Raw genomic sequence first — 22,372 nt, 5'->3', positions numbered from 1 at the left:
CCCCGGACCCCGCAGATCAGCGCTGATTTAGTCATACACACAATATATGGAAATATATTTACTGTTTTTGTAAAGCTTTTTTTATATACAATGGGACAGACTCAGCAATTTATGGCAGTTTATTGGTGTTAAAAGTTGCTCTAGGTTTTGCTTAAAAACAACTTTTTACAATTTTCTGGGCACTTTAAAATAATAAAAAAAAGTTGAAGTTTACACCAAAAAGTGATAAATTTTAACAAACATGTACTCCAGCTTATACATGGCGTAGATCTTATTTTGTCCATAATTGTACATATATGCACCAAATTTATTCCCATGGCTAGTAGCGAAAGAAGCTGCAGAGGAAGTCGGCGCCATCTTGCATCGCTCCCAATATATGTCCTGTACCAGCCTAGGTCTGTCTCCCCGGGGTAGGGCGCTCGTTCTACATCACAGGTTAGTGGAGGAGAAGAGTCTGATACAGATGTGCAGAGGAGGAATGTGCCAGGTATCTTCACATACTAGAGCCTGATCCGGAAGCCCCCCTTATACTCCCTACTAATCCTATTTATTCCATGGGATTCCGTGTAGTGATAACATTGTCTCATCTTCTCTCCATTCAGGTTCCTACAATATAGAATCCTCTCAGTATCTTCTCTATAAGAGAATATTCCTGATTGATCCATCAAGGATGGAAAGAGACAGGAACAAGATGGCGGAAAGTCTATTAAATCTCACCCTAGAGATCATCTACCAGCTTACTGGAGAGGTGAGAGATTTTGATGATGTCATCATGACATCATTCTTATCTATCGTAATAACAGATGATATGACTGGAGAGGTGATGGACTCTGGACATGTATGTAGTGAGATTTATTAATGTGTCTCCCCATAACCAGGATCACACAGTAGTGAAGAAAACCTCTAGTGGGCGCTGTCAGGCTCCTGTGTATGATGGATATGGAGGAACCCTGAGCCCATTCCCAGGACCTCCACCTCACCCCCTGATACAGGAGGAGATCAATGGACAGAAGATCCTAGAACTCACCCACAAGATGCTGGAGCTGCTGACTGGAGAGGTGACACTGCTGGGAATGCTGGGACATTATACAGTAACTGGAGGGGTCGGGGTGATGACTGTATCATTGTGTTGTCAGGTTCCTATAAGGTGTCAGGATGTCGCTGTCTATTTCTCCATGGAGGAGTGGGAGTATTTAGAAGGACACAAGGATCTGTACAAGGAGGTGTCATCCACCACAGAGAGGACATCCCATGGAGTTCAGAGCCATAGTAAGCAGACTAATGATTGTTTACAAACCTCCTCCACCCCTAACCCCAGACATATGGTAGCGTTTGAGAACAAAATGATCTTTTTAGGGCCATAGAATTGCCATGTAATGTTACTTTACATAATATGACTTTATATTTGTACTTATCTCGTGGGCCCTGCCTAAACCCCGCTACCATTATTTGCCCCTATACTGCTTGGTAACTATTAGAATTTTGATATCCGCAGATATCTGTACTCTGCTCATACATGCAGGCGGAGTACTGCTTTAACAATTGAGCCTTATCGTATCTGATGTATTGCAGTAGATTGTTCGTACCGTTTAGTAGAGATGAACTAATCGGTTTGTAAGTCCATTTTCCAAAAACTAGTTTCGGCTGAAATTTTTAAAGTGTTTTTCTTCTTTGGAGCCATTGCTACTTAACATCCGCAACCACCCTGACGTCGCCATAAATATACGACCAACAGAGATTTCTCGTTTTTATTTATCTTCTTTCCTACTCTCATGTCATATCTCATATCAATTCTGAAATCCGAAGCCCTTTCCTATGAGTGTACTACATCACTTTCCGATATCCATTTGAGATCTTACCTCCGCTCTGTTTTGGTACAACAGAGAGAAATGTGTGGAGCGGCTCTCCTCGGCCCATACCAATACCATATTACCACACACCATGCCAGAGCAGTGGACTGGTGTAGACATGCCAGTAACAAGGATTAAGTAATGGTGTACAGGATGTTGCATCACAATTTATAGTGGACTCTCCTTCTGATGGGTAACTTTTGATGCATTCTGTTAAATATAATACCGTCATAGCTCAAGGTAAAACAAGAGGAAAACATAATCGGCTTAGACCATAGACAGACCATGACACAAAAAATGACAGAGTAGGAGGTCTGTGTAAAGCAAAAGAAACCAGGCGGTCTTACCCAAACAGATGTTGCTGGATGAAACGATCCTGAGAGAGGCGCCGCAGTATCAGTGGTGCAAGATGCAAAACCAAGGGTCAGGAATTTCTGAAGATATTCGTTTGTAAAACTTGAGCCCGAAGATTGATATAACCAAGAGGGAATTAGCGGAAGAGGAAGTAAAAATTTCTCCCTCAATTCCTATCTCTGAGCCACCATCCTAAATAGTGAAAGGCCCCGACCGGAACTTGTCCCTCCATTGAACAATCCCTAGATACGCCCTGTGGATAGGGTAAAGCTAGGGTGCTGCAATAAGGTGCTGCTGGTGCAATGGGGTCAGCCCAACAAAACAAATAGAACTACAAGAAAATTACCCCCCCCCCCCCCAAATGGACTAGCGAACGCATTGGCAAGCTGTGTACAGTGAAACTACATGGACCCTATAGACTATAATGAGTCGGTGTGTTTTTCGCACGGTCTCCGCACGGAACATGCGGACTGAAAAGTAGTTCATGATCTACTTTCCTGTCCACTTGACTCCATTATAGTCTACGGGGTCCATTAGCTTTCACTGCACACCGCTTGCCAATGCGTTCACTAGTCCATTTGGGGTGGCCCCATGTGGACTCCCCAAAGGATTACCAACACAGATGTTATGGAGGCCTAAGGCTCCGATATACCAGGATGACTACAATCTTTTTTTAAGGATTATCTGACAGCAAGGTATTTGCCCTCTGGAGGTCGTTACTTTTACCCTGACTCCAAACAACTTCCTTTTAACTCCCCTCCTCACCTTCCCTCTTTCTTTTTATTTCATTTTTATATGTTCCCACTAACTACTGATACATATCCAAAGCCATACTGTTATGTTTCACAATTTGGATGAAAATTTATGTAGAAATTAAAAATATTTTTTTTATTATTTTTTTTCTTGTCAGATGACTGTACCAGGAGCTCAGAGGGACATCTGACATCTACAGATTATAAAGCAGATGATCATGGTATCACACAAGATCCATATGAAGAACATGTCATTACCCCAGATATACCCTCAGCCCTTCAGAAGAAAGATCTATCATCTGATCCTATTATACCTGACCAATCTACGGCTTCATCACAAACATCTGAGCAGAATAAAATTCACAGAGCTGGTGTTGTACATCAGAGAATTCACACAGGAGAGAAGCCATATTCATGCTCAGAATGTGGAAAATGTTTTACCCGTGAACCAGATCTTATTGAACATCAGATAAATCACACAAAGGACAAGTCACCATCATGTTTGCAAAGTAGACATCACAGCTTTCAATTAAATCTTGTTGAACAACACAGAGCTCAGACAGGGACTAAGCCATTTTCATGTTCAGAGTGCGACAAATCTTTTAGCAGGAAATCAGAACTTGCAAGACATCAGAAAATTCACTCAGGAGAGAAGCCTTTTTCATGTTCAGAATGCGGGGCATGTTTTACTTGGAAATCAAATCTTGTCAGCCATCAAAAAACTCACACGGGAGAGAAGCTATTTTCATGTTCTGAATGTGGAAGGCGTTTTATCCAGAGATCAGACCTTGTTGCACATGAAAGAATCTACACAGGAGAGAAGCCATATTCATGTTTGGAATGTGGGAGATGTTTTAGTAGGAAATCAAATCTTGTTGACCATCAAAGAACTCACGTGGGAGAGAAGCCCTTTCCATGTTCAGAATGTGGGAAATGTTTTAGTAAGAAATCAAATCTTGTTGATCATCAGAGAATTCACACAGGAGAGAAGCCATATTTATGTACAGTATGTGGAAAGAGTTTTATACAAAAGGCTTCCCTAATTTCACATCAAAAATGTCACACAGGAGAGAAGCCATATTCATGCCCAGAATGTGGGAAATGTTTTTGCTTTAAGTCAGATCTTGTTAGACATCAGAGAATTCACACAGGAGAGAAGCCATAATTGTGTCCATGTGGAAAATATTTTAATGTAATGTCAACTGTAGTTGCGCATCAGAAAAAGTATATGGAAAATAATTTTTTATATCCACAATGTGAAAAATTTAAATTTCAACATTAGTTTGCTCAGAGAGGGAAGTAGACATTTCTCGCTTATTTCACTGGTGGATACAGCACCATGGGTATTTACGTGGCGAATAGGTGGCTGACACTAGGAATAGTGAAAGGTGTCAGCTCTGCCTGTGGACTCTCCACAGACACTAAGCTAACCAATTTAGCCTAGTGTCCATAGGAGGCAGATACCACCTTATTCAGTTCTTTCTGTTTTACATCTATCTGACTCGCCGGTTACCTAGTCTCCACTCACGGCATGCTGGTGACCCCACTACCATGTGTGAGCTCTACTGAAAGGGTGACCCTGTGGCACCTGAAAATGGCGAATAAGGGCAGAATGAAAATCTCCAGGGAAGTATTCTACAGGCCACTGTCCTCCTCACCTACCTCTGTGCACTGTCTGGATAGGGCCACAGATCTCGACTCTACTCTGACAAACAGAATCTTGTCTCCCCCTGCATAGTCTGTTTCTCCTGAGGAGACTTCTGACTCAGAGACTCAGCTAGGCTCATTTATATTCCCTGCTATGGTCAGAGATACTCTACAGATCAGAGAACCCAGATCCTACTTCTCAAGAGAACATCTCCTTCAGTCACAGTCGCTGCTCTCTTCAGGTCTTCCCCAACCATGTAGTGTTTGACCATATTTTGAAGGAGCCATGGCTTCACCCAGACAGTCTCCTGCCTTACACTAGGAAGTTGGACGTCCTCTTTCCCAGACCAGTGTGTCTCCAAGTGGTCAGAGCCTCCTGCAGTGGACCCTGCGATATCTAGGCTCTCCCTATTCTGCCATTTGTGGTCTCGGCCTCCATCAGCGATCTGAACATGAGGGTGGATTCTCTCACCAAGGTGGCCTTTGTAGTAGCTGTCTTCTCCCTGCAGCCTTCCTTCACTTCTTCTTGGGTAAGTAAGGCCATACAGCTCCAGAAGGATCTCTTCTTTGAAGCCCCCCTCCAGGACAACCACCTGCTCGTCTCTCAAATCCTAAATGTTTCCAAATACCTGTGTGATGCTTCCCTGGAAGCAGTTCACCATTCTGCCATGGCAGCCGCCAACATACTGTTTGGACCCATTTGTGGAATGCTGATTGTCACATTTTATTATACTGTATATTTTATTAACTGATTATAAAGGCCAACAATATGGTAGAATGCTGGAAAACTAGTGCCAACAACATGGTCATTATATGGCTTCCCAGCTAACTGCTGAGATGCCAAAACAATCACGGGCACAGCGCGAGGAATGAGTTCAGTGGCAGGACAGCTTGATAGCTGTCGAAATGCCGGAGCATGCGGATCATCAACGCCAACAACACGCTCATTATACGACATCCCAGCGAGCTGCTGAGATGCCGGAACAATCATAGACACGGCGTGAGGAACAAGTTCAGCAGCAGGGCAGCATGAGAGCTGCTGAAACACTGGAGCAGGCAAACCATCGACAACAGCAATTTGCTGAATATAGGCAGATCATCCACTCCAACAACCCGCAGACGAAGTCTCGGGCAGAGGCTAGTGCATTAATATAACGTCACAAAATAATGTAAAAGATGAATAAATTCAAAACCTTTCATTCTGTAATCTCAAGTTTTGAAGAATTAACACATGATGTGTTAAAATCAGACACAGTGACTGACAATGTGTGTACAGCGCTGCGGAATATGATGGCGATATATAAGGAAGCTTAATAAATAAATATATACCGTATTTTTCGGACTATAAGACGCACCCAGGTTTTAGAGGAGAAAAATAGGGAAAAAAAATTTTCAGGCAAAAAATGGTAAAATATTTAATATATGGGAGTTGTAGTTTTGGAACAGCTGCAAGGCCACATTGACAGGTGACCCTGCAGCTGTACGGGGATGTATAGGGCGTTTTTTTTGTGGGGCCAGGTGTACTTTTTAGATATACCATTTTGGGAAATGTTTATTGCTTAGATTACCTTTTATTTAATTCAGAGGCAAAGCAGAGAGAAAAACCCGGCAGTTTAGCACTTTTGATTTTGACGTTCACTGTACATAAAAATATTAGTAGACCGGGCATTTTCAGACACAGGGATACCTAATGTGTATGTTTCACAGTAATGTTATACTTTTATATGTATTCTAGGGAAAGGAGGTGAACTTTTATTTATTTTATTTTTTATTATATTTTTTTTAAGTGGTTTTTTTTTTTTTTTTTTTACTATTTTAATATCCCCCGCCTAGGGGGCTTGAACCTGCTATCATTTGATTGCAAGTCCCATAGACGGCAATACAAGTGTATTGCCGTCTATGGGAGATTCTATACATTACTATCGCGGAGGGTCATAGACCAGCCGCGATAGTAATATATATCTATGACAGGCCTCGGAGCCTTCATTAGACTCCCGGCTGTCATCGGAACAGGTCGGCTCCTGCGGCCTCGCCGTGCAGGAACCGGCCTGCATCACTAAAGGTATGGGGCCGGTGGGGGGGGCTAACTGACTGCCGGGACCTGTGGAGGAGGAGTGGATTTGCAGCATGGCCGTGCTACTGCCACCGCTGGTTTTCTTCAGTGGCAGTAGCGCGGCAATCTGCAGGCCCTGGCAGCTAAGACAGTCCCCGGCATCTGCTGTAATAGACTGGCGGATGCCGGGGAGTGTCTTAGCTGCCGGGGCCTGCAGATTGCCGCGCTACTGCCGCTGAAGAAAACCAGCGGTGGCAGTAGCGCGGCCATGCTGCAAACCCACTCCTCCACCCACATTCAGACTATAAGATGCACCCTCATTTTCCTCCGAAATTTTGGGGAAAAAAAGTGCGTCTTATAGTCCGAAAAATACGGTATATATATCCTTTTCTTTGATCATTCATATACATTTTCCTTTCATTAGATTCCTTTCAATGCGAGGCAGAGATGGCAGCAGGACGCAAAGAAAAGAAGCTGCTTTGTTCTACTTCTTTAGCAGTATTACAAGCTTCGCTGCTCTCAGTGCCGTGTATTTCTGAAGAAAATGGAGTAATTGCTCTGGATCCTACAGTGATGAATAACACATCCATCCCTGCAATGCCTCGTGAACCAGCTCACAACACCTTCATATACTGTAAATCAGCACTGACTATTGGCTGAGAGGCTGTCAGGTGATGTCAGGACACGTGTATCTTGTATTTTCACTGCTCAATGCTAGGGTTGAGCGATTGAGATCGGGAAAGATCGGCAATCAAGCAAATTTCACGATCGAGATCGGCTGGAAAATGATCGGAAATCAGATTTTAAAATCGATCCTGAATTGTCCATATCGGTTCAACCCCACTCAATGCATGTCACGGCGGCCATTTTAATTTGTCCGAAACAAATCGACGTTTAATTGAATTTGTTTGAATAGTGACCAGTTTGGAATATTCAGGTCGATCCCGGTTGAGAAAAAATTGGATCACGTATCTCCAATTGTTATATGGATTTATTTAGGCGGGGATTTTGTTGAGTCTGTCCCACTTGAGGGTTTTTTATCACATACCTCCGTGGAGGGTGACACAATTGAGATATGAGTTATTACATATACATATATTGTGATCTCACATCTATGCGAAGCATTATGATTTATGGGATATGTATGATGTCTATATCCATTCGCTGGGTGTGTGCACTTTGTCTCCTGGTATATGACACAGCATTTTTTGTACTGTACGACTTATCTCTTTTAACCCCTTTCCATCACGGAAATTTTTCAATTTTCATTTTTACTGCTCACCTTCCAAACCCCATAACTTTTTTATATTTCTGTTCACTGAGTCATAGGAGGAATTAAAGTTTATGGGGCAAATTCTGCTTTGTAATGCTACCATTTATTATTCTGTACAATGTACTGGAAGCGGGAACAAAATTAAGAATGGGGAGGAATCGGAGAAAATCTACATTTGGGGGCATTCACATGGAGAAAGTTGGCCCTGATTCTGGCGCGATAACTCATGTCAGAATCCACGTGGAAATAAAGCCTCCCATTGACTTCAATGGTTTCCGTACAGAAAATGGAAACCATTGAAGTCAATGGGAGGCTTTATCTCCATGTGGATTCTGACGCGAGTTATCGCACCCGAATCAGCGCCAACTTGTGTGAATGGACACTTACATAGGCTTTTCTGATGGAATGGGTAGAGATGGCATTAAAGGAAGGGAAGAAGATGAGATTATTCTTCTCTCTCGGAACTGTTCAGTAAAATCTTGCTGTAAAGAATCCAATCGAAATGACATCCTTGTTTTTAATATACCCCATGGTACTTGGAAAGAGAACTCCAATAGCACCGACCCCAGAAAGGGCGCACACCATATCGGAGCTATGAGGAGGAGGAGATTGTGTGGAGGACCTGGGTGTCCTTCCTCCTCGTCTTCTATATTTCTACTACCAGATTTAAAGTTATTCAGCCAGTTACATGGTAGAGCCAAGGCCTAAGATCTAACCATATCTGGAAGGGAACCCCCGAGAACCCAGATTATATCCGCAGTGTATACTAGGAGGCTGCAGTCCTCTGGTCTCAGCCAGAGCTTGGCCTTATCGTGAGAAGAACTTTCAAGGTCTACTGACTATAATGAGCCACTGTTGCCAGGTGCTCAAGATGGCGGACATGAAGGTCCCTGTGGTAACTCATGTGTTGGCCACGTGCTCGTCATGTGTAAGTGCCCATCTTATTCTGAAACCTATTATAATACACATTTCTATGTCATGTATTGTGTGACACTTAAGTTGGCATAAAGCCATTATTTCCCTTGATAATCTCATGCGCAGCCTCAATAAACCTGAGAGAATTATCAGAGAGAACAAACATCGTGTCCTGATGGGTTTTCTTCCCGATATCGTTATAATTAATGGATTTGGACATCTCCTGACAATCTGAGACTGGAACCTCTTGGGTTCCAATGACAACATGAAGACAGATCCGCTACATACACGTCACACACAGACGGCTCCGCTACATACACATCACACACACAGACGGCTCCACTACATAGTTACATAGTAGATGAGGTTGGATAAAGACATGAGTCCATCAAGTCCAACCTATAACCCTACAATCCCCTACAGTGTTGATCCAGGGGAAGGCAAAAAAAACCCCATGAGGCTCATGCCAATTGCCCTATTTCAGGGGAAAAAATTCCTTCCCGACTCCAAATCTGGCAGTCAGTATAAAACCCTGGATCAACGTGTCCTTAAAATCTAGAGACCATAACCCATTATATTTTTCTCTTCAAGAAAGGCATCCAGGCCCACTTTGAACTTGTTCAGTGAATCTGCCATCACCACTTCCTGGGGCAGAGAGTTCCAGAGCCTCGTTGTTCTTACTACATACACGTCACACACACAGTTCTACTACATACACATCACACACAGATGGCTCCGCTACATAAATGTCACACACAGACGGCTCCGCTACATACACGTCACACACAGACGGCTCCGCTACATACACATCACACACAGACGGCTCCGCTACATACACGTCACACACAGACGGCTCCGCTACATACACATCACACACACAGTTCTACTACATACACATCACACACAGACGGCTCCGCTACATACACATCACACACAGACGGCTCCGCTACATGCACGTCACACACAGACGGCTCCGCTACATACACATCACACACACAGTTCTACTACATACACATCACACACAGACGGCTCCGCTACATACACATCACACACACAGTTCTACTACATACACATCACACACAGACGGCTCCGCTACATACACATCACACACAGACGGCTCCGCTACATACACGTCACACACACAGACGGCTCCCCTACATACACGTCACACACACAGACGGCTCCCCTACATACACATCACACACACAGTTCTACTACATACACATCACACACAGACGGCTCCGCTACATACACATCACACACACAGTTCTACTACATACACGTCACACACAGACGGCTCCACTACATACACGTCACACACAGACGGCTCCACTACATACATGTCACACACAGACAGCTCCGCTACATAAACGTCACACACAGACAGCTCCGCTACATACATGTCACACACAGACAGCTCTGCTACATAAACGTCACACACAGACAGCTCCGCTACATACATGTCACACACAGACAGCTCTGCTACATATACGTCACATACAGACCATCCGCTACATACACGTCACCCACAGACAGCTCTGCTACATACACGTCACACACAGACGGCTCCACTACATACACGTCACACACAGACAGCTCCGCTACATAAACGTCACACACAGACAGCTCCGCTACATACATGTCACACACAGACAGCTCTGCTACATATACGTCACATACAGACCATCCGCTACATACATGTCACACACAGACAGCTCTGCTACATACATATCACACACAGACAGCTCTGCTACATATACGTCACATACAGACCATCCGCTACATACACGTCACCCACAGACAGCTCTGCTACATACACATCTCATTCATTAGAGATCTGTAACACCTGGTCATGTGACTCCTCCCACTGATCACATGACTATGACATCATCACAGGTCCTTTAACCCACAAGAATTTGAATTCTTCCGAGCAGATGGATATATGACAGCAAATACCTTGTCATGTGACTCTTTGACTCCTCTCACACATGTGACATCATCACGGGTCCTGTACCCACGGTTACTGTACAGGAGGAGGGATATATATACGGTGGTTGCTCGCAGTCCTGGAGGATTCTTGTTGGCTCAGGACTCGGCTGCTGTAAGGGCTGTTCCTTCCATGGCTGAGATGATATTTGTGTCTTTTGCCCTCTAAGGTGTCGGCAGTTCTGGAAACATTCGACGGCGGTTGTTCTGGGCTGTTTCCATCCCTCCCATAGAGGTAAATAGTAGTCGGGGCCTTCACCCTACAGTATATATATCACATGATGGCGTTATTCTACAGGTCACTACAGTTACACTGATACCACATTTATACCGGGTTTAGGTTTTATTACTTCTACGCTAGAAAGAACTCACTGAATCATCTCTTCTTGTCTCGCCATATTCCGAGAGCCTGAACTTTCATCTTTCTCTGGAGCAGTGCGAGGGCTCGGTGTCTGCGGGATCAAGGTTGTGATATTTTTTTATTTTTGTATTTGTTGTTGGTTTTTCGTCATCTTTATTTCATTACCAAAATGTAATGTGCCAGGTATCTTCACATACTAGAGCCTGATCCGGAAGCCCCCCTTATACTCCCTACTAATCCTATTTATTCCATGGGATTCCGTGCAGTGATTACATTGTCTCATCTTCTCTCCATTCAGGTTCCTACAATATAGAATCCTCTCAGTATCTTCTATACAAGAGAATATTCCTGATTGATCCATCAAGGATGGAAAGAGACAGGAACAAGATGGCGGAAAGTCTATTAAATCTCACCCTAGAGATCATCTACCAGCTTACTGGAGAGGTGAGAGATTCTGATGATGTCATCATGACATCATTCTTATCTATAATAATAACTAGAGATGAGCGAACACCGTTCGATCGAATAGGTATTCGATTGAATATCAGGCCGTTTGAGGTATTTGTTCCCAATCGAATACCACGCAGCATACGCAGTAAAAATTCATATCCCCTCCCACCTTCCCTGGCGCATTTTTTGCACCAATAACTGTGCAGGGGAGGTGGGACAGGAACTGCGACAACGGAGGCAGTGAAAAAAAATTTTAAAACCCCATTGGCTGCCCAAAACATGTGTCCTCCCATTTATAAGAACGGCCGCTGGCATATTCGCCATTTTTGCGGTCAGAGATAGGGAGAGAGACATAGTTGCTGAGGGCTAGATAGGGTTTAGCTTCAGAAAGGCAGGGAAAAACCATAGAACAACAACAGCTCTTCTTAGAGCTGTATACTGCAGGGACAGGAGTCCAGCTTTCCACGGACGGTGGAAAACAGGGATACAGAACAGTTACTTCCTGCTATATACATGACAAACAGCTTTTATTAGGGGTCCCCCCCAAAAAAAAAAAATAACAGGAATTCACAGCAGATACTTCTTTCTATATACGTTACAAACAGCTTTTTTTAGGGTTACAAACAGCTTTTCTCTGGGGTCCCCACCCAAAAAATAGCAGTATATAGCAGTTCTTGCTATATACGTGAAAAACAGCTTTTCAGACAGTGTGTAACCCCAAAACAGGGATACAGAGCAATTAGGTCCGGCTATGTACGCTTAATCCAGATATCCAGGGTGTGTAACCCCAAAACCTAGGTGGGAGACACCGAAATTCAGTCCGGCTATGTACACTCAATCCAGTTTTTCACAGTGTGTAATCCCAAAACCTAGGTGGGAGAGACAGAAATTCAGTCAGGCTATATCAGCTCAATCCGATTTTTTGTTCAATCCAATATTGTTTGCTATCCATGATATGAACTATGTCTTTGTCTCTTGAATAGCAACCCAGCATGAAGTCAGCCATGTGTGCCAGTGTGTTAGTTGGCATGACTTCGCTGCCCCCAACTGTAAGGGTCCCTTTCCATTTCCTCCATTTTTCACTCCCCTTCACACCATCTGTGTTGAAGCAATGGGATGCACTGAACTGCACCCTCTAGCCTCGTGTGGGACAGGGACATCAGATGCCACTCCATCCCCCTCATCTTCCTCCGCCAGCCAACCATGTGAAGATGAGAGGAGTGTGCTCTGAATGTTTTCTGCCTAGCAGAGGCTACTTCTCACTTATGAAAATGGCCGCACTTTGACCAGTATATCAGGCACAATGGTGTAGGTTTCAAAAAACCTTTGCACCAACAAGTTGTAAACGTGGGCCATGTGTGGACCGTGTTTGAGTCTGGCAAGCTCCAGATCTGCTACCAGGTTCCGGCCAATATCACATAGGCAAACATGGCTGGGCCCAGGTGCAGCGGGGAAAACCATATTGCCATATCATCCAGGATGGCATCCCTAACCTCGGAGGCAGTGTGCTGTCTGTCCTCCAAGCTGATGAGCTTCAACACGGCCTGCTGACATCTCCCCACTCCAGTGTTACAGTGTTTCCAGCTCGTAGTTGGGGTCGAGGTTGCAGTGGAGGAGGAGGCTTTCAGAGAATCACTGCCATGAATTTTGGGCTTGGAGAGGAGATAGGCCACCCCAGTTTGCACCCCAGGCCCAGACTCCACTACATTCACCCGGCCTGTCATTAAAGATAAGCAGCATCCCTGACCGCAGGCGCTTGTCGATGCATCGGTGGTCAAGTGGACCTTGCAGCAAAGAGCGGAGCTCTGGGCCCGACTGATGTTATGGGACACGTGCAGGCGCAAGGCGGGTATTGTTGGATTTCCCATTGCCTATTCCATCTGTGGTTGTCATGGGCAATGTGATTTAAAGGGGTGCTTGTTAATGTTTCTTTAGCTTAAATTTGGGTTTCTGTCCATCCAATTGGGGAAGAAAGAAGGTTTACAGGTATTTTCCAACTTTGATAGAGGTTTTTTTGAGTGTGGAAAGTGTGTAGTTGATAGGCTGTGATGGTGGGGTAAAACAGTGACTTGGGCTTGCTAGATGCCCCCAGGCATGCTTCCCCTGCTGTCCCAGTTGCATTGCAAAGGTGTTGGCATTATTTGCTGAGGTATCATAGTGGACTTGGTAACCCTCTTGAGTCGAATGGTGGGATCCCCTAAAACGAAGCATTTTTCCCCATAGACTATAATGGGGTTCCATATTCGATCGAATATCAAATATTTTACTGTTCGCTCATCTCTAGTAATAACAGATGATATGACTGGAGAGGTGATGGACTCTGGACATGTATGTAGTGAGATTTATTAATGTGTCTCCCCATAACCAGGATTACACAGTAGTGAAGAAGACCTCTAGTGGGCGCTGTCAGGCTCCTGTGTATGATGGATATGGAGGAACCCTGAGCCTAATCCCGGGGCCTCCACCTCACCCCCTGATACAGGAGGAGATCAATGGACAGAAGATCCTAGAACTCACCCACAAGATGCTGGAGCTGCTGACTGGAGAGGTGACAGTGCTGGGAATGCTGGGACATTATACAGTAACTGGAGGGGTCGGGGTGATGACTGTATCATTGTGTTGTCAGGTTCCTATAAGGTGTCAGGATGTCGCTGTCTATTTCTCCATGGAGGAGTGGGAGTATTTAGAAGGACACAAGGATCTGTACAAGGAGGTGATGATGGAGGACCAGCAGCCCCTCACATCAGCAGGTAATAGACATGACTATATACACATGGACTTCCATTATTTGTATGTACAGAATGAATTCAGTCCCTGTCTGTGTTTCCTACAGGTAGATCCTGTAAGAGGACAACACCGGAGAGATGTCCCAGTCCTCTTCTTCCACAGGATGATGATCAGGTAGATGGAGATATTCCCTATGATGTGTAGACGGGCTGTGAAGTCCTTGTGGTCAGTCTTGTTGTATCCAGCAGTATTAGATGTTTATACTTGTGTAATGAGAGGTGGAGATGGAGGATAAAGCTGACCATAGACATTACATGGTGTCTGGGGATCTTCTCACAATCTTCTGACTATGGAGATTGCAGGTCGGAATAAGGAACCATCATGTTGGATTTCTACCAATCTGATCCTTAATTTCTCCTGAGACAAATAAACCCGGATGTATCTGGTAGAATCTGATCTCCTGAACCCCTGAAGCAAGTCTAGCCATGGCGGGTATACATGTGTATGAGGGTTTAGTGGTTGTTATTGAACCAACATGTAATATCTATGTCCAACTTCTAAAAGACTTTGGCTAAGGTAACGCCTCCTGTCAGGTCATTTTGTCCACTATTTACACTCTTTTCTGCTCATCTAGAACATTCTCTGTGACTTCCCCATTTGTCCGGTGACTTTTACATTATTTGTTTCCCAGATTTTCCATCAGGATAAAGATGTGAGCGACATTAATGTTATATCTGTCGCAATAAAGGAAGAGCCCTATGTGAGTGGTGATGAGGAGTGTGAGGAGGACATTCCTACAGGGACCCGCCCAGGTGAGGAGTCACCACTATATAAAGCACAGAAGGGTCACTGGTTCTCCTTATTGAGCAACTCATTCTTGTCCTTTTTCAGCTTTTTAATTAGGGGGGTTCCTTCTCTCCCCTGCTTATCCCCCCACAATACGATCCCTGGGTTCCTAGGAGTTGATAGACAGGGGGTCTAACAGAAGCTTCCAGGCTATCCTGTATGGATGAATATTAGGTCAATCCAGAAAAATGGTCTAATAGGTGTCAGATAAATGTACAATATCTCTCTATATTATAAAAATGAATTCTTGTCTGTCTGTCTGTTCTCTATGCACGATCAAACGTCTGGACCGATCTTCACCAAATTTGGTACAGAGATCATTAGGGTATCTGGGTAGGTTTAAGAAGAGACTCCAACTCGCTCGGGCGTACCGTTGCTGAGATACAGCATTAGAAGATTAGATACACAATGCCCCCCCCCCCTTAGCCAATACAAACCTGCATGCCTTTCACTCATATTCCAACTGCAATACACACGGTCACTCCACCTGCACAATACAACACTGATATCCAAACTGTGATACACGCATTAGAGGATTAGATACACAGATCAGCACAGTATCACACACTAGAGGATTAGATACACGCGTCTGCACACAGTCCAACACACGTCTACACATAGTTCCACAAGCCGTAGGATTAGATACGTGCCTCTTCACACAATACCACATGGGGAGGATTAGATACGAGCGTCTGCACACAGTACCACACAACCGAGGATTAGATACACGCGTCTGCACACAGTTCCACATGCTGAAGGATTAGATACAGGTGTCTGCACACAGTACCACACGGGGGAGGATTAGATACACACATCTACACAGTACCACACGCCAGGGAATTGGATACGCACATCTGCACACAGTACCAGATGCCGTAGGATTAGATATGCGCTTCTTCACAAAGTATCACACCAGGGAGGATTAGATATGCGCGTCTGCATACAGTACCACACGACCGAGGATTAGATATGCGCATTTGCACACAATTCCACACGCTGAAGGATTAGATACAAGTGTCTGCACACAGTACCACATGCCGTAGCATTAGATACGCGCTTCTTCACAAAGTATCACACCGGGGAGGATTAGATATGCGCCTCTGCATACAGTACCACACGACCGAGGATTAGATATGCGCATTTGCACACAATTCCACACGCTGAAGGATTAGATACAAGTGTCTGCACATAGTACCACACGGGGGAAGATTAGATATGCACGACTGAACACAGTTCAACACGTCGGAAGATTAGATACGCACGTCTACATGCAGTACCACATGCCAGAGGATTAGATACACGCATCTGCACACAGTACCACACGCCAGAGGATTGGATACGCACATCTGCACACAGTACCACACGTCGGGGGATTCAATACATGCGTCTTCACACAGTACCACACGCCAGAGGATTGGATACGCACATCTGCACACAGTTCCACATCCCGAAGGATTAGATACGCACGTCTGCACACATTTCCACACACTAGAGGATTAGATACGCGCGTCTGCACACAGTACCACACGCCGGGGGATTGGGTACATGCGTCTTCACACAATACCACACACCAGAGGATTAAATACAAGCCAGTGCACACAATACCACACGGTGGAGGATTAGATACGTGCCTCTGCCCACAGTACAACACGCCAGAGGATTATATTCGTGCCTCTCCACACAATACCACATGCCGGAGTATTAGATATGCGCCACTGCACACAATACCACATAGGTGAGGAATAGATACCTGCGTCTGCACACAGTACCACACAAGGCAGGATTAGATACATGCCTCTGCACACACTACCACACGCCGTAGAATTACATACGCATCTCAGCACACAGTACCACACGCCAGAGGATTACATACACGTGTCTGCACACAGTACCACACACCGTAAGATTAGATACGCATGTCTGCACACAGTTTCACTTGCCGGAGGATTAGATACGCGCCTCTTCACACAATACCACATAGAGGAGGATTAGATACGTGCCTCTGCACACAGTACCTTATGCCGGAGTATTAGATACGTGCATCTTCACACAGTACCACACACCGGAGGATTAGATACGCACGTCTTCAGACAGTACCATACGCCAGAGTATTAGATACGTGCCTCTCCACACAGTATTAGATTACACACAGTACTACATGGGAGAAGATTAGATACGTGCATTTGCACACAATTCCACACGCCAGAGGATTAGATATGCGCCTCTTCACACAATACCACACAGGGAGGATTAGATACGTGCTTCAGCACACAGTACCATACGTTGGAGGATTAGATACATGGCTCTGCACAGAGTACCACACATTAGAGTTTTACGCCAGGTTTCTATAGCAACCCAGCCATTTTTCTTCACTGCTGTATGTCAGCTTTAAAGAAGCAGGGCACTGTGGATGACACTGTTAAACAAGGTCACATTCACACAGCTTTACTCCAGGTATCCATAACAACTGATCACAGGTTTTTCACTGATATCCAAAATGAGACACACATAATCACATGGCGCTTATGGACATACACACAAACAAAATACACCAGTGCAAAATTGGACAAGTCTTATGGGGCTAATACACAAACAAAAAATGTAATATACCCATGCGAAGCCGCGTCCTCCTGCTAGTACAAAATAAAAGGTAGGCTGCCAAAGAAAGTTAAAGGGATCGTATCATTAAAACTCAATTTTTTTCTCACTAACACGTCGGAATAGCCTTAGGGCTAGTTCACACGGGGACATGGACGCTGATTTTGACAGCGGATTTCGCGGCCAAATCAGCGTCCATACAATGTATCCCTATGGGAACTGCTCGCTTTTTTTTTTCTGCTAGCTCGCTAGCAGAAAAAGAAGCGACATGACCTATCTTTCGGGCGGAAGCGCCCAGCCGTGGCGCCCTCTATGTTGGCTCATTCATTTGAGCCGACAGCGGAGGTGGAAGCCGTGACCGCGATGGTCGCGGCGGGAGCAGTTCACATAGTGTGGACATTGTATGGACGCTGATTTGGCCACGAAATCCGCTGTCAAAATCAGCGTCCATGTCCCCGTGTGAACTAGCCCTTAAGAAGCTATTCTTTCCTACCTTTAGATGTCTTCTCTGTGCCGCCGTTCGGTATAAATCCCGATTTTCGTCAGTATGCAAATGAGTTCTCTCACAGCACTGAGGGCGTCCCCAATGCTGCGAGAGAACTCTCCAGCGCCACCTCCATCTTATTCAGGAACGTCCTCTTCACGCGTCTTCCTCCGGCGCTGGCTTCAAACTTCTAGGCCTCAGGTCTAGGGCAAAGCCGACTGCGTATGCCCGCCGGCCATGAGAATATGGCCGCTTACACATAGGCCATGTTAGTGAGAAAAAATTGAGTTTTAATGATAGGATCCTTTAAAAAAATAAAAAAAAAGTCTCAAATGTTTCATTAAAGGCAAATACTAAAAAACTAGGTCAGGACAATCCATACCCCTGATTAATGGAGTCCTGCTCCTCCAACAGCACAGGTTTCAGATGATCTGGTCATTGTGGGCTTGGCAGACGAGCTAAACCTCATATCCAGTCTTAGACCCTTTGCTGCTTTTATTCTCTGTCTTGTGCTGTTCGTTTAGATAAGACTAGGTAAATTGTCGGAGCTCCACTGATTTGATAGTTTGCTCATGTAGTAATAAATCACAGCTCTTATTTGTTTTCACTTAAATTTTCTTCTGTTTTTTTCTTCTACTATGGAATATTGAGTGTTGTATCTAGGTAGGGCAGTGACGTGATGTAATGTATATTTCTCTATGGACTTGCCCTTATTGTTGTTATTGATAATTTTTAGTAGCCTAACATCCTCCGTCTTCTGAAGTCTATTATTAGATTGTCACCGGTTTTGCTACCACTGTCTTAGATACTAATTGAGTATCAATATAATTTTTTTTAAAAAAAATTCTGAATCATTTTTCACAGATGACTGTACCAGGAGCTCAGAGGGACATCTGATATCTACAGATTATAAAGCAGAGGATCATGGTATCACACAAGATCCATATGAAGAGCATGTGATTACCCCAGATATACCCTCAGCCCTTCACAACAAAGATCTGTCATTTGATCCCTTTATACATGACCAATCTTCTGCTTCATCTCTGACTGAGAAGGAAAATAAAAGTCACATAAAGGATCTTGTACATCAGAAAATTTACACAGAGGCAAAATTATTTTCATGTTCAGAATGTGGCAAAAGTTTTACTCAAAAAGCAACTCTTGTTGCTCATCAAAGAATTCACACTGGAGAGCGTCCGTTTTCATGCTTAGAATGTGGAAAATCTTTTACCTATAAATCAACTCTTGTTAATCATCGAAAAATTCACACCGGGGAGAAGCCATTTCTGTGCTCAGATTGTGGGAAAAGTTTTTCCTTAAAACCAGATCTTGTTAAACATCAGAGAATTCACACAGGAGAGAAGCCATATTCATGTTCAGAATGTGGACAGTGCTTCAGTCAAATGTCTTCTCTAATTACACATCAAAGAACTCACACAGGAGAGAAGCCATTTACATGCTCGGAATGTGGTAAAGGTTTTACCCATAAATCATATCTTGTTAAACATCAGGTACTTCACAGAGAAGCTGAGACAGTCTCGTGTCTAGAAAGTAGGAAATGTCACAGCATTAAATTAAATATTGTTAAACAACATCAAGCTCAGACAGAGACAAATGTATTTTCATGCCCAAAATGTAACAAATACTTTAGTGCAAAATCAAATCTTGTTAGACATCAAAAAATTCACACAGGAGAGAAGCCACATTCATGTTCAGATTGCGGGAAAAGTTTTACTCGAAAATCCTATCTTGATAACCATAAAAATACACACGTGAGAGAGAAACCATATTCTTGTTCAGAATGTGGGAAATGTTTTACAGATAATTCAGCTCTTGTAAGACATCAAAGAATTCACAATGGAGAGAAGCCATATTCATGTTCCGAATGTGGGAAATGTTATAGTGAGAGATCAAATCTTCTCCGTCATCAAAAAATTCACACAGGAGAGAAGCCATTTTCATGCTCAGAATGTGGAAAATGTTTTATTTGGAAATCAAATCTTGATGAACATCGAAAAACTCACACAGGAGAGAAGCCATATTCATGCCCAGAATGTGGGAAATGTTTTACTTGGAAATCAAATCTTGCTGAACATCGAAAAACTCATGCAGGAGAGAAGCCATATTCATGCCCAGAATGTGGAAAATGTTTTTCTTGGAAATCAAATCTTGCTGAACATCGAAAAACTCACACAGGAGAGAAGCCGTTTTCATGTTCTGAATGTGGGGCTTGTTTTGCCCATAAATCAGACCTTGTTAACCATCATAGAATTCACACAGGAGAGAAACCATTTGTATGTTCAGAATGTGGGAAATGTTTTACTCGGAAATCATATCTTGCCGACCATAAAAGAGCTCATACGGGAGAGAAGCCATTTTCATGTTCAAACTGTGCAAAAAGTTTCACTCTTAGATCAAATTTTATTGCACATCAAAAAATTCACACAGCGGAGAAGGCATTTTCATGTACAGTGTGCGGAAAGTGTTTTATCCAAAAGTCAGCCCTAAAGTCACATCAGAAGGTTCACACAGGAAAGGAGCCTCATTCATGTCTAGAATGTGGGAATATATTTACCTTTAAATCAGAGCTTGTTAGACATCAGAGAATTCACACAGGAGAGAAACCAGGGAAGAAGGCATATTCATGTCCATGTGGGAAATCTTTTACTGTAAAGGCATCTCTAGTTGCACATCAAAGAACTTATACGGAGCATGACAGTTTCATGTCCAGCGTGTAAAATCTTGTAATCACTTCTGTAAATTTCATTTCATACAAGACAGGTCATACAGGGCTTTTTTCCTTGAAATTCATTTGATTGACAATTAGTATAAGAATAAAATACAATCGTTGCACACCATTTTGTAAATTTTGTTTTTAACTGTTTTTTTAATATTTTTATGTAAAGTATAAGGGGATACAAAGAGGTAAGCAGGGTACATAAGCCGTAATCAACACATTTTTTTTCTTTTAGTATAATTTAATAGGTCTTTATTAGAGATGAGCGGACAGTAAAATATTCAATATTCGTCATTCGTTTCGAATAGCCGCTCAATACACACTACACACTTTCCACAGTCAAAAAAACCTCTATCAAAGTGGTAAAATACCTGGAAATCTTTCTTCCCCAGATGGATGGAAAGAAACCCCAATTTAAGCTAAAGAAACATTAGCAAGCACCCCTTTAAATCACGTTGCCCATGACAACCACAGATGGAATAGGCAATGGGAAATCCATCAGTCCCCACCCTGAACTGTCATTGTGTGTGATGTGGTAAGACCTTCCAAAATTCACTTTTATGGCCCTTAATATGAGCCCTTCAAAATTAAGTTACAGGCCCTTAAGCTGAGCTCCCAGCAGAGATTGAGGTCCTTCAGGTGACTTCAGCCTTTTTCCTGCAGAGTTTTAGGCCCTTTAACTTAGTTCAGCCTTCACAAGCAGAGATTTGTTGGTCCTTTGGGTGAATTGAGCCTTTAAACAGCAGAGATTTAGTTTTTGGCCCTTGGAGTGAGTAGAGACTCTAACCAGCAGAGTTGGGGTGAATCAGGGTGGATTGATCCTAGTAGGATCAGAATTGTCCAGCGCTGATGGTGGTGGAGGAGGAGGAATTGTAGAGGGTGAGCACACATATGCAACTTCATGTCGGGGTGCTTGACACCAGTGGACATGAAAATGATGGGTCTATCCAGTGGCTGTTCATTTTTGTGAGCGTCAGCTGGTCAGCACTGTCAGCTGACAGCCGGCTGCGCTTATCCGTAATTATGCCACCGGCAGCGCTGAAGACCCTTTCAGAAAGCACGCTGGCGGCAGGGCAGGAAAGGACCTCCAATGCGTACAGCGCAAGTTCCAGCCACAAATCCAACTTGGAGACCCAATAAGTATAGGCCGCAGAGGGATCGGAGAGGACAGGGCTGGTGTCAGCCAGGTACTCCCGCAACATGCGCCTATACTTATCCCTCCTGGTGACACTAGGCCTCTCAGTGGTGGTAGTTTGGTGAGGGGGTGCCATTAACGTGTCCCAGACCTTGGAGAGTCTGCCCGGTTTGGACCAGATGACAGTTGTTCGCCTGTTGGAGG

The 22,372-nt window shown here is 44.0% G+C and overlaps 1 protein-coding gene, 1 long non-coding RNA gene and 1 pseudogene across 2 annotated transcripts in view; 2 read left to right on the top strand and 1 right to left on the bottom strand.

The window, feature by feature from the left end:
- Positions 1-21,143, top strand: part of LOC142196888 (uncharacterized) — a 42,550-nt gene extending 21,407 nt beyond the window's left edge. Inside the window, exons 3-14 of the mRNA XM_075266875.1 lie at positions 603-748; positions 879-1,058; positions 1,137-1,269; positions 3,379-3,544; positions 3,818-3,891; positions 7,081-7,205; positions 8,792-8,857; positions 14,022-14,189; positions 14,268-14,391; positions 14,475-14,542; positions 15,060-15,180; positions 19,161-21,143. Of these exons, the coding sequence (XP_075122976.1) occupies positions 671-748; positions 879-1,058; positions 1,137-1,269; positions 3,379-3,544; positions 3,818-3,891; positions 7,081-7,205; positions 8,792-8,857; positions 14,022-14,189; positions 14,268-14,391; positions 14,475-14,542; positions 15,060-15,180; positions 19,161-21,034 (3,177 nt within the window). The 5' untranslated portion in view covers positions 603-670 and the 3' untranslated portion in view covers positions 21,035-21,143. The remainder of the gene's footprint in view (positions 1-602; positions 749-878; positions 1,059-1,136; positions 1,270-3,378; positions 3,545-3,817; positions 3,892-7,080; positions 7,206-8,791; positions 8,858-14,021; positions 14,190-14,267; positions 14,392-14,474; positions 14,543-15,059; positions 15,181-19,160) is intronic.
- LOC142192831 (uncharacterized) overlaps positions 1-22,372 on the bottom strand; it is a 319,569-nt pseudogene that overhangs the window by 207,313 nt on the left and 89,884 nt on the right.
- Positions 10,801-11,629, top strand: LOC142191194 (uncharacterized). Its single transcript, XR_012714807.1, has 3 exons — positions 10,801-11,065; positions 11,171-11,295; positions 11,490-11,629. It is a non-coding gene; the product is annotated as an uncharacterized LOC142191194 (long non-coding RNA).

This window comes from Leptodactylus fuscus, chromosome 1 (genome assembly GCF_031893055.1).
Source record: "Leptodactylus fuscus isolate aLepFus1 chromosome 1, aLepFus1.hap2, whole genome shotgun sequence".
Taxonomy (NCBI): domain Eukaryota; kingdom Metazoa; phylum Chordata; class Amphibia; order Anura; family Leptodactylidae; genus Leptodactylus; species Leptodactylus fuscus.
Note: the sequence above shows the minus strand (reverse complement) of the source record. Positions and strands in the feature narration are given on the sequence as shown.